Raw genomic sequence first — 12,033 nt, 5'->3', positions numbered from 1 at the left:
GCTAAAAAAAAAAAAAAAAAAAAAAAAAAAAAGTATATCATGTAAAACTGCTGTACAGGCAATCAGATCCTGACAGTAAAATCTCAGAATCTCCCATTAGATCCTCCCTATGTGCTTCTTTTGTTTATCCTCTTTCCTAGTGGGTTTCAGAGTGGATGAGGAAGAATTAATCCATCAGGGATGCAAATTAAGGCTTCTCCTGGGATCAAGAAGTCTCACTTACATTTAAAACCCAAGCCATGTCTAGCAATACCACTTTTGAATAAATCCATGCTTGATTTTAAGTGCCTTTCAAACATTAATGAGCAACAAAAACAGATTTGATGGAAGACTTGAGATTTTACTCATCAGAGTCCACATTCCTTTTCATTTGCACAGTAGCCAACTGTCACATTTCACAGCACCAGGGTGTATGCTCAACAACAATACCAACTGGTTAAAAATCTGTTATTTGCCACTGGCAGATTTTAGTCAATGCACAAAGGCTGCCTCATTACTTTAATGGGTCTGGTCAGCCGGCCTGTTGTGATGGTCAACAGGCCATTTAATTCTGTCATACAAGATAAGAATGCATAATAATAACAACTATGAGTATGAAGAAGTTACAGCAGTTTTTTTTTCCTCCGGTGTTTGGAGAACAGAAGCTGTCTCATCATAAGACAATGGGGCCATATTATCTTTATAATGGGTTTACAAAAAAAAAAAAAAAAAGCATCATGAGACAATTGGCTACTGTGCTGGCTTTTGTCTTGAATGTGACCGAGGGGGATGTGTTCAAGCAATGGCTGCCAGGTAGTCTTTCACCTCTGCTGGGGTGAGTCTTTTGAAGCCAGCCTCGTTGCAGATGCCCACCTCAATGTTCTCCTCTGTCATCTGACCCTCAAAACTCTCCTGAAACACAAAGACAAGATGGTTTGAATAACCACAGCTAAGGTGGAGTCACTAAGCTGTTTCTGGTTACAAGCTGCATACCTTTAATGTCAGGATGGCTGTGTGGATGGCGTCTTCTAATTCCAAGTCATTGTTATACCTGAGGAAGAAAAACAAAGTGGTCAAACCCTTGAACTATTGAAACAATAGACCCCCTTTCACAGCAGCTCCTTTTTGCATTAAATGGTGCTGTGTGTTAATGGTTCTCTATTCAAGTACAGAGCCTTTAAAATGCATTTACCCAGTCTTCATTTTCAAAATAGACAATTTAAAGTAGGTCAACAGTCTAAATTCAAACTGTGTGAAGAGCTTATTGGTTACCACTCATTCAAACTGCTTTATAATAAACCACAAATGAGATATAGCACTCTAAACACAGTTTACACATGATCATTGAGACAGCTACAGTAAATACACAGAGCTCTTACTGTGGGAGTTTGGCCACAGAGCACCAAATACATCCAGTACAAAATATCAAGCTCAGTCCATGGAACAGAAAATCACTGAATTTTAATTAAACATGACTTTATAAATGGGACATATAATTCTAATTGCCAACAATATATTTTATTGTGCGGCATCCCTTAAGTAAGTTGCCTTTCACATCAACTTATCTTATGGAGCCCCTCAGATTTCATATAAATGATGGATCTATCCACTGGTTAGTGGACTTCCAGCACTTCTTATTTATGTTCTTGAGTTTGGACTTTATGCATTGCCATCTACTATACTCTGAATATGTATCATTCTTTCATTAAAAATGAGGCTCAAACTGTGTTACTAAGGCCATAAACTACTTAAGATTTTTTTTAACAAGATAATTCAAGTGAGTTGTATGGCCATCCTCTCATAGACTTCTAAATAATTTAACAGAGGTCGCCCTCTGCAGGTTTAAGCCACTTTGGCACTGAATTCACTTTTCAGAACCATCTTTCAACTCAAAAACAACCTGTTTTAGCCAAACCGCACCTTTGTAAAGGCTTATTTTTTTTCTAACAAGCCAATATCTGGAAGCCTGCAGAGCATCAGCACTCAGTGCTTTTGAGCACTAATGTACATCAGCGCATAAGTACTAAAGTTGGCCTTAAGCAAACAATCATACAGAAAAACTGTGACAGAATCAGACTTAATATATATTCCTTATAAGTTTTACATAAACATGCAACAATTTAGTAATATGAATGAAAACAGGGAAATAATGAGTTACTCATTTACGTGTACCTTTTTTCAAGGAATGTTTTTCCATTAACATAGTTCTTCCCCATGGCTGTGGCTTTCCATGCGAAATATGCACCCTGCCAATCACAAACATAATAAAAAAAAACAAAAAAAACTTTAGGTTAGCAGGATGACCTGCAAAAGCATTTTTAAAAGCACAAGCAATATTTAATCCTGAGCTGTAGGCAGCAGTGCTGAGAACTAGAAGAACGTACAGAAGGGTCCGACTGGAACAAGTAGGGCTGGTCTTCATCCCATCCAGCTATCAGCAGAGACACACCGAATGGACGCACTCCACTAGGGATGGAGGGGTGAAAAAAGAGAAATATTACACATCACTAATTAATTTCTCTCTAAAGACCTCGAAACTGTCAAGCAAAATCAGTAACACATTAACACGTCTTTTAAAGTGGACTGAATTTTGAGAAAATGTCACAGCAATGCAAAACAAATTCTACCCCTAAAGCATGTCACTAGTAAACAGCAGTGTGTCTACTTTTGTGTGTGTGTGTGTGTGTGTGTGTGTGTGTGTGTGTATGTTTGTTTTGTTTTTTTAAGTATATACCCACCCAGACTGTGTGTACTCCTGCATCACAGAGGCCACCCTCTGGACAAGCTGGCCTGTGGGAATGGGCTCCTGGTAAACCAGGAAGTACTGTTGTGCCAACTTGCGGGCTCGCCGCACTAAAACCCTGCCAACATGACACACTCATTATTTTTCTGCAATTAGCTTTCAGTTGTCATTTCAGTTGCCTAACAAAATGTCACACTATAGTCTGCAAAGCCGTTGGCAACACTCACCGGTAGTCAGGCCCCATGCCGCTGTAGACCATTCCTATGTGTTTAGTGATGGGCTCCACTTTATGGACGCTCTGTTCATCATACAGTATGGACTTCTGTTTTTTCTCTGTTGCCAAGACAACGCCATTGGAAGCTGGAAATCAAGAGTCACGCAGTTATTGAAGAATATGCGTCTCTAACCAGTTTCAACTCTGCTTGAATGTGCAGAGCCTTCGAGTATGCGTTGCGTCGTCAACATGTTGACAGATTCACTCTCAAAGGTACAGTCGAGTTCTGGACTCACCTTTGATGCCCACCGAGGGGGCTCCGGCTGCTACAGCTGCCAGAGCATACTCGATCTGTACCAGCTTACCGGAGGGGCTGCAAGAGAAAAAAAACACAACAAGCTGCTTCACTATGTGTTAAAGTCAGATAAACGATTGGAAATCCGAATTAGCGTATTGTAACTAACAGAGACGAAACTGAAAGTAAAATCTAAAACAACTGACTCATTTAAGCTAATTCGACGCTTTGCCGAAATAATCTCTAAATATTTAGCATTCAAAACCAAGCCGCCCATTTCAGTCTGCTCGGGTACTGTTCCGCATTAAAACAGGTGAGCTTTTGTTATGGGTTTGAACAAAGTTTATCTTTTCGAATGTTCAGTTTGGAAAAACTGTTAGCCAACATGCTAATAAGCGATGTTAGCCGATTCATTATCCGGCAATGACAGTGCATCAACTCCAGCGGCTCCAAAACCTCATCTACGTTTTGAAATAAAAAGTAATGCATACATGTGATGACGCTACTGCCACAAAGCAATTGTTACATGCCATAAGCTTCGATGCGGCTACTCAATTTTATCCATATTTTGACAAAGTTTACCTAAATGTGGTGAGAGAGAAACTGTAACCACGTTCCGCCATCTTGAGCTTCTTCTTCTTCTCTGCTGCTCTGGAGCGCTCCAAGTGCGATCACGAGTGAACATCGCCACCTGTGAAGATTGTGTGTTCGATCAATATTATTTTATGACTCCGTTTTATATCATTTTTACTTTGCATTTCATTAAACTTGGGAGTTTAGTCATTTCCACTGTTTTGAAAAAATATTTTTCTTAAGTATATATTATTCTTTAAAATAAAATAAAATACATATTTACATATTTTGAACTGAGTGTAGATATTTGTGTGATTACATACCATTATGGTTAACTAAAACTAAAACTAGACTTCTGAACAAAAAAATTAAATGAACTGAGATCATTTTGTGTCCGTTAGGGTAACTAAATTAACATAAAACTAAAGGTTTTATTTATAGAAAATACTTAGTTTTAGTATTTGTTAATTTGGTAAAAATCTTATTACAAGTTGCCTGATGCGGCATTGGATGGTGTGTTTATTGAAACTCTGGATTTCTACTTTTAGAAGGTTCTGTGTTTTGTTTTTTATAATAAATTGACTGATTTTCCTAAACCTTGTCTTTGACACATGCCCACCATATGGTGGCTTTCTCCACCAAGCTTGTATTATGTCACAAAGATTACATAAATATAAACCAGAGTTCTCTAGTCCGTGCTTTAAATGTGGCATTGAGGAGGGTTCATTCCTGCACAGTACGTGGTTTTGCATAAAGGTAAACACATTCTGGCAAAAATGTCAAAACTTTTAGAGTTACTCTTTTCTTTAGATCCTCAAATATGTTTATTAGGAGACTTTACAAATGTTAGTACACTATTAAGAAAAAGCCCACAGAAGTTCCTGGAATTGGCACTATGCATTGTCAAAAAGTGTAAACCATTACCCGGAAAGCTGGAAAGCTGCCTATTTTTAGATTGATCTCAGAGATGAATAGTTGTATTCCACTTGAAAACATCACCTACACTCATCTTTATTATCGTTGTCATTGTTTCTCCTCTTCTGTGTGCGTGGGTTTAGAGGTGTGTTTTGTTCATGCTTCGCTAAGTGGAAAATCGGAAAATAAAGTATTGCAAAAAAAAGATCACAACTAACAGTAAAACTAATAGAAACGAAATTAAAACTAAACATTTTAAAACAATAAAAAAAAGCTTAAACAAGAACATTCACTCTGGATACTAAACTGAACTAAATAGCAAAAATATAGCTGTAGCAAAAAACAAAAAACAGCTGGAAAGCTTGAACTCAAATTTCCACACAAATCTAAAATATGCACACAAGGATTGAGACGCAGTTTTGCTACAATAAAAGCGCCACGGTTAACCGCTAGATGGCAGTAGCGTACAATATCTTTCCTTTTGTGTGCCGGAAATTAAACAGACGAAGTGCAGCTTGGCGTCGCTGTTTAACGACGTAGGGATCCTCAGTGACCGTGAGCTGTTTGACATGCTGGGAGAAGAGGAAGCGTGTTGGTAACAAAAATGATGAATTTATCCGCGTTAATTCACAGCCTCAGGTGCTCTCTGCTGCGCATTGAGAGTAGACTGTTGCAGGCGGTCGGACTAGAAGCACAGTTGGGTGAGTGAGCTGCTGCTAATAGCCTCTGTTTACGATGGGGTCATTCACACAAACATACTCATTAAAGACATTTTTCATTTAATACCACCAGTCCGTGTCGTGTTGCTGTTTCGGTGGAGTTAAAGTCCTAATGATTCCTGTAACGTTGTTTCCTTCTGCGTGCAGCTCCGGGTCTGGCTGTGAACGGCCCCAGCCTCCTGCCTCAGCTCGACCAGGAGCAGCAGCTGGAGGAGCAGCAGAGCCCGGAGCAGCAACCCGGCCTCTTGGACAGCATCATGTGGATGGCAGCACCCAAGAAGAGGCGCACAATCGAGGTCAACCGCACCAGGAGGAGAGCTGAGAGCAAACTTATAAAAGTCAAGGTACGCTCAGCAGTGACTGGATGATCTCATTGGGTCATTTCAACCTTTAAACCAAATTATAGCTACATCTGTCTTACTGGTACCTAATTTTACTGCAAAGAGGGGTTTGATTTGTGGCAAATAAACCATTCAGTACGACGAGTCAGTGGTAATATTTAGGATTTAAGGAGAGCACCTCGTTCATTAACGTTGGGTCCAGCTGGAGTGACTTCCATAGTTCACAGAGTACAAATGAAAGTGTACTTTGTGAAAGATACTAATATTTTAAACTGAATCCAAAATCTTTCTAGGAGGCAAAAATTTTAGCTTAGCAGAGCGCACGGACCTATATAGGCAATTCTTCTAAAGCATCATCTAATTTAGCTGCAAAGTCAGTGAACTTTGGCCCAAAATACAGTATTTGAAGTATTTTTTCCTTCGGAAATTATTTTTTTCTCCCAAAGATTTTTATTTATACTTCTTCAATTGCTGTTTCTCCTCTTGAATGTGTCTGATCAAACTATCTAAACAGATGCAATTACGGAGAAATTCGATTATTTTTATTTTACTTTAGTTTCATGCTTGCAAGACCTGTGGCATCCCCTGGGTCAGTCCTCATAGACTCCCAGGTTAAAATGTTAATACTTGTAAGCCTATTTTCCGACTCCCTTAGAGCAAAAATTCCTTGAGTGAGGAATTTTCTTTGGTCTGAACTCAATTTGTACACTTTTTAAAACACAGTTTCATAGAAATTTCGAACAGAATAAAATGATATTTTGTATTGGAGCGCTGAGAGTTGAGCTTCACTTAGACATCACTATGAAAACAAAAAATGACACTATTCAGCTCTACAACTGTGTAATAGAAGGGAGCGTTGTGACCATGTCACATGTGATAAGAAGCTGAACGGGTCACACTAATGTCAAGTGGCCACCTTCAATGTGTGTGTGGTGCAGCTCTCCTGTTTGCTGGACAGAAAGAAAGAAAAATAAAACTAGCTTTATTTTAAAGTGATACCTAACCCCAGTGATATGTAAATGCTACCATTGATGTATATAGGTAGTGTTTACTAAGACGTGACCACAAAGTGTGGTGCAGGAATATCAAAGATGATCAGAAACATTTAGAGAAGCAGTCGCTTGCATCCATTGACCCTGTCTGCTTTCCCCTGCACCCCTCTCTTCCTCAGAACAACATCGAGCCGTGTCCAGAGTGTGGCCACTTGAAACAGAAACACATCCTGTGTGGCTTCTGTTACGCTAAGGTGTGCAAGGAGACCGGTATGATTCGTCATCAGATTCAAGTCATGGAAGGAGGCCCATTGAAGGCCCCCACTGTGGAGACTGTGGTCTTATATGAGGGGGAAATCCCAAAGGAGCAGGACAAAGACAAGAGGATAGTGGAGAGGCCCAGGAAAAGGCCTGCATGGTTCAACTACTGAAGCTGTGTGTGACATATACCACGCCAAACAGCATATTTCAGTCTCTCTGGGTCAGTTTTTCTTCCACAAATTAAGAATTAGTTTGTTCAGAACTGATCCAGAGAGCTTAAACATCAGACACGTGTTTCTAGTAGAAAATAAGCCTTTGGAGTTGATGGTATCATAGTTCGGTTTTTCTAAAAGCCAAGACTGTCAGATTATGGACATAATTCAACTGCATAATACTTTTGATGGTTTGACAATAAATTCCTTATTTGAAATAATCTACTTTGGGTGAAGGTGAATGACTTCTTCTGCTTCATGAAACAGGAAGAAACTTCCAGACTGTTTATGAAACGTTCTCCAGTCTTCTGAGCATTGGAGGGACGCCATTAATTCTTAAAAAAATGAACATATTCTAGTTTATCAAATCCCATTTAAACCCTGTTGTGTGACCTCTCTCCTTAAAGTAGGATGAAAATGAACATATGCAATCACAATTATTAGTGACGAGAGGTGCTTTCACTATAAATGGAATAATGACTCAGAGTCTGATGTTTTTAAGATCTGGAACACTTAACATCAAATCATGAGTGTCACTGTCATGTTTACTGCTTTCTAATGCTTATCAGAGTCTGGCTGCACAATTGCTTGTGGTAGAAAACTGTCGGTTAACAGGATCAGACACTGGTGTGTACAAACAAGCAAGCAACGTAGCTTCAGCCACAACTTCCTTTAATCAGGATTCGGCATTAAACCAAAGTCATGTAACGGTGGCTCATGTGTCGCTGGAGTAGACTGTTTTTGCTGGGATGAGTCCAGCATACCTTCCACTGCCTCAGTGTCCCTGTGATTCAGTTTCCCCCTCATAGTTTGATAAGACCGGGCTTATTAGTGTTCCACTGAAATTACTTTGGTTTACTTGGTTTGCACAGCGCTGTAATCTTGCTTGTTATGTTCTTACCAAATTCTTTAGCAAGAATTTAGTATATTTTTAAACAAATGCTTTCACTTGCCTTTTAATTAAGGCTGCCAAAAATATTTTAACCTTAAATATTTTGTAACATCTGCAGACATTTGTATGCAATCCATCAAATTAATCGTTAACTGTATTTGTGTTATCTCTCTTGCTTTATCAAATGAATGATACCTAAATTGCAGGTGTACAAAGGTGGTGAACCCCTGAACCGTAAGTGTACAAACGTATAATAAATGATTTATTATTGGCAAGTGTGTTTTATCAGCACTGTTTCAGTATTTTGTCTATCATGCTAATTTCTAACACTTTATCTTCATTGAACTATTCTAGGGCAGCTTGAATTAAAGCTCAGAATAATCCTTATTTACCTCTTAGCTCCCCTTACTTTAAAGCTAGATTTCTTTTGATTGGCTGCCCCTCATTAGCACAAAGTTTGAGCAGCAGGTGGGAGGGGCTTCTGTGCTCACAGTCAGAGCTGTGTGTGCATGAAATGGCAATATTAGAAAAAAATCCCCTCACACTGACCATCATGCAGATCCCAAACACAACAATTACAATCCCATTTTCAGAAAAGTTGGGAAGCTGTGTAATATGTAAATTAAAAAGAAAAATAATACAAGGATTTGGAAACCTCATGAATCCATTTTTATTCACAATAGAGCCTAGAAAACATTTAATCTGAGATATTTTAATGCTTCATGAGCAATAGTAGCTAATTTTTAATTTAAAGGCAGCAACATGTCTCAAAGAAGATGGAAAAGTAAGCAGAACTACAAAAACAGCCAGAGGAACATTTCACAGCTAATTAGGCGAATTGTGAACAGGTTAGTAACATTAAAAAAAGAGCATCTTAGAGAGGCAGAGTTTCTCAGAAGCAAAAAAACAAAATCAAATTGTGGAACAATTTCAGTGTAAGACTTTAAAAATCAAGGTCAGGTGGGTGCCTTTGCCTTCAAGCCGTCAGGCGACTCGCCATCAAACAGGTTTCTGTTGTGAAAATCCCTGCATGGGCTCAGGAGCACTGTCTGTGAGCACAGTTCACCGTGCCATGCACAAATGCACGTTAAGCTTCTATTATGTGAAGAAGACGAGGATCCAGGATCTAGAAGTGACGTTATCTCCTTTAAGCTCACTTAAAATGGACTGAGGCAAAATAGAAAACTCAACCGAAATATTAAAATCTTTTTGGAAAACATGGATGCGCCATCCAGCAAACTAAAGAGGAGAGGGAACATCTGGTTTGTTATCTGTACTCGGTTCAAAGGCCTGCATCTCTGATGGTTTGGGAAGGCGTTGGATATTTCAACAAGACAAAGCTAGACTACATGCTGCAACTATGACAACAGGATGGCTTTGTAGTAGAAGAGTCCAGGTGCTGAACTGGTCTGCCTGCAGTCTACACCTTTCAGCAACTGGGAACATTTGGAGCAATCTTGAAATGGGAAATGTGGGAAAGGAGACACAGGATTGTTGAGCAGCTAGATTCCTGTTTCTCCTCTTTTTCTTGTTTTTCTTCAAATGCTTCATGTTCTCGTATTAAGTAACATCACATGTATGACAGGTCATAAGGAAAGGCCGGGTCCCTCTTAATTATTGTAGCAATCATCAGTATAGTGATAACCTGCCTTCCACCTGTCCTTTATATCTTTCCATCTGAAATCAAAGACCTCTGTTAAACTCAAAGCTGCTACCACTCATCCACCATTTAATTACTAAGTAAACTGTTTAAGAACTGAATGCACTCTACTGATCTGCTGTAGCAGTGATGACTGCGACAGAGTACCTTTGTAGCGTGGTGATTTCAGCCGAGGACCTGACGCGGCTTCGGATTAATGAGTTAGATTGTGAGTGTCAGTTAGCGCTCTAAGTGCCTTCAGCTGTTTCCCCACAGCAACATGTGAGAGACACTTGAGGAGCAAGAGGCTGGATTCTCTGACCCGATCAGATAGGCGATCTTGCATTCATCTCGTTTAAGCAGATTAGTCATTTTATATTTCCTGTCATCACACAGAGATGAATTAACACGTCCCGCAGCTTTAAACGCACTGATCCTTACAAACATATACAATATAAGAGAAAAAAGTGTATATACAAACCCAAGAGACACTAAATGTGACTGAATAGTTATAGATTAAATGTTAATGTTTAAGATTACTACTTAGTTTTATCCAAGAGTACATAAAAATCTAAAAGATGAAGTCAGAGAGGTCCACGTTCAGCTTTCATTTGGATTATTCTGGTTGGATCACATCATGGAAAGAACTAAATTCCATTTCATGTGAAAAACAACCTTCAGGATGTCTTAAGCAGGGACATTCACTACGTTCACTACAATGTGACACAGAGGAGTAAAAATAGAAACAAGACTGGATATTTAAGACATTGGCCAACACACACACACACACACACACACACACACACACACACTTCTCACGGTGTTTTGAACATACATTTAGCATGATTTGACAGCTCGTTGTATCCTTTATCCCACGAGTTTTATTCATCTGTAGAAGCACCCACATGAAAGAGGACATTCATCTTGGAGCAAATTACTAACATTTGAGTTACGGACAAAACCGCACCATGCACTGTGTGAGCAGAGGAGGCTGCTACCTGGTGAACTCCTGGTGTGATCTTCGGGAGGAGAACAGGTGGAAGAAAGAGAGCTATGAAGCCTGCTGGGTGAGCCTCGTCCTTGAAACCAGACCACAGTACAGGTAGGTTGCTCACATTAGATACTGAGCTGTGCATGACTCACTAAATATACTTTTTTGGGGGGTAAAATATTCTGTGTTACGCTCGTTTGAGCTTTGCTGTGTATTTGTAGTTTGTTGTGGTGTTTTAAGATGTAGTATTACACTGAAGCAGCCTATTTGCTCACTGTAATTTGGCAGTAAAGCCATGACATGGTGCTGTTGTATTTTAACTTAGAGGGAATAGCAGTTAAAATCTGCTTTGCTCAGCAAAATGACTTACTAGGCTCTGATCAGTCAAGCCTGTACAGTGTGTTTTATTGCAGTTAACAATTCAGACGATTCAAAATGTGAACTAACACAGAGGCAGTGACGCAGCTGTATACAGCGTTAGTGTTTCACGGATGTAAGAAAAGCTTGATCTGTGTGTTGCAGGCTGAAGCTGTCAGAGAGCGACAGCATTCGCAGAGAGAGTTATAAACAGCAACAGGTGGCCCACTTCATGGTGGAGAGGAGCCCCAGCCAGATACTGATGCTGGGCAGCACCAGTGGAGCGATGACAAAGCACCAGCTACCCTTATTCAACACCAGCAGGGAGGTGGATCGTACCACAACCAGCTTTAGGCACACAGAAGAGCCTGTTATAAAAGAGAAGCCGATTGCTGGAGCAGATAGACAGGGAACAGGAGCCACCACAGATCAAGATCTTAGCAAGCCGGTTAGAGTGAACTTCAGGGCCTCGAGTCTGATGTCCTCTCCCAGGGAAACCTCTAATCGGGTTCAGAGAAGGGAGTGATCACAGCCTTTGTTGTAGCAAATTTCTCAGCAGTATTAACAAAATCAAATATTCTTCTAAAATTGACTATTTTAGAAGTACTATTTTTATGCACATCAAACTCGAGGATGTTATCTCACATGCTATACTTATATTTGTAGTAGTGTCATATCTTCAGCAGCTAAATAATACTAAAAAAAAAGATGTGCTATAATTTGCATAAAAGCTCTGGGTGCTGCAGAATTGAGTCTGGTGTGAACTGTAAGTTTGTTCCAGGAGGAAAATGCAATTTTGTCACACCTGGTGATTTTTATGGTTTGTAAAGCTTAATTAAACAATTTCTGGAAGCTTCCTTCACAAACCTCAATCAATATTCTCGTGTCAGTTGTTTTTACACATTCCTCG

The 12,033-nt window shown here is 39.6% G+C and overlaps 3 protein-coding genes across 3 annotated transcripts; 2 read left to right on the top strand and 1 right to left on the bottom strand.

Annotated features, from left to right (window-relative positions):
* Positions 1-100: 100 nt before the first annotated feature.
* On the bottom strand, positions 101-3,936 carry psma2a (proteasome 20S subunit alpha 2a). Its single transcript, XM_040013367.1, has 8 exons — positions 3,814-3,936; positions 3,233-3,309; positions 2,950-3,082; positions 2,718-2,840; positions 2,364-2,445; positions 2,152-2,225; positions 973-1,030; positions 101-891 (listed from the first exon to the last, which is right to left on the bottom strand). The coding sequence occupies exons 1-8, from the start codon at positions 3,852-3,854 to the stop codon at positions 775-777; spliced, it is 705 nt and encodes a 234-aa protein (XP_039869301.1). The 5' UTR covers positions 3,855-3,936; the 3' UTR covers positions 101-774.
* Positions 3,937-5,212: 1,276 nt separating this feature from the next.
* Positions 5,213-7,469, top strand: mrpl32 (mitochondrial ribosomal protein L32). The gene is made up of 3 exons (XM_040013321.1): positions 5,213-5,420; positions 5,586-5,782; positions 6,951-7,469. The coding sequence occupies exons 1-3, from the start codon at positions 5,324-5,326 to the stop codon at positions 7,200-7,202; spliced, it is 546 nt and encodes a 181-aa protein (XP_039869255.1). The 5' UTR covers positions 5,213-5,323; the 3' UTR covers positions 7,203-7,469.
* A 2,859-nt stretch (positions 7,470-10,328) lies between these two features.
* On the top strand, positions 10,329-11,995 carry zmp:0000000930. Its single transcript, XM_040013322.1, has 2 exons — positions 10,329-10,877; positions 11,289-11,995. The coding sequence occupies exons 1-2, from the start codon at positions 10,744-10,746 to the stop codon at positions 11,647-11,649; spliced, it is 495 nt and encodes a 164-aa protein (XP_039869256.1). The 5' UTR covers positions 10,329-10,743; the 3' UTR covers positions 11,650-11,995.
* The last annotated feature ends 38 nt before the right edge of the window (positions 11,996-12,033 follow it).

This window comes from Simochromis diagramma, unplaced genomic scaffold (assembly GCF_900408965.1).
Source record: "Simochromis diagramma unplaced genomic scaffold, fSimDia1.1 OVJJ01000618.1, whole genome shotgun sequence".
Taxonomy (NCBI): domain Eukaryota; kingdom Metazoa; phylum Chordata; class Actinopteri; order Cichliformes; family Cichlidae; genus Simochromis; species Simochromis diagramma.
The sequence above is the reverse complement of the archived record's forward strand: the minus strand, read 5'-3'. Positions and strand labels throughout refer to the sequence as shown.

Bases quoted from the DNA above. Each gene is read 5' to 3' on its own strand.
- mrpl32 (XM_040013321.1), top strand. From the start codon at position 5,324: ATGATGAATTTATCCGCGTTAATTCACAGCCTCAGGTGCTCTCTGCTG. The intron at 5,421-5,585 runs GTGAGTGAGCTG...TTCTGCGTGCAG, and splicing joins CGGACTAGAAGCACAGTTGG to CTCCGGGTCTGGCTGTGAAC. The intron at 5,783-6,950 runs GTACGCTCAGCA...TCTCTTCCTCAG, and splicing joins GCAAACTTATAAAAGTCAAG to AACAACATCGAGCCGTGTCC.
- zmp:0000000930 (XM_040013322.1), top strand. From the start codon at position 10,744: ATGCACTGTGTGAGCAGAGGAGGCTGCTACCTGGTGAACTCCTGGTGT. The intron at 10,878-11,288 runs GTAGGTTGCTCA...TGTGTGTTGCAG, and splicing joins GAAACCAGACCACAGTACAG to GCTGAAGCTGTCAGAGAGCG.
- psma2a (XM_040013367.1), bottom strand. From the start codon at position 3,854: ATGGCGGAACGTGGTTACAGTTTCTCTCTCACCACATTTAG. The intron at 2,446-2,717 runs GTGGGTATATAC...CTCCATCCCTAG, and splicing joins CAGGAGTACACACAGTCTGG to TGGAGTGCGTCCATTCGGTG. The intron at 1,031-2,151 runs GTACACGTAAAT...TTTCTTCCTCAG, and splicing joins AAAACATTCCTTGAAAAAAG to GTATAACAATGACTTGGAAT.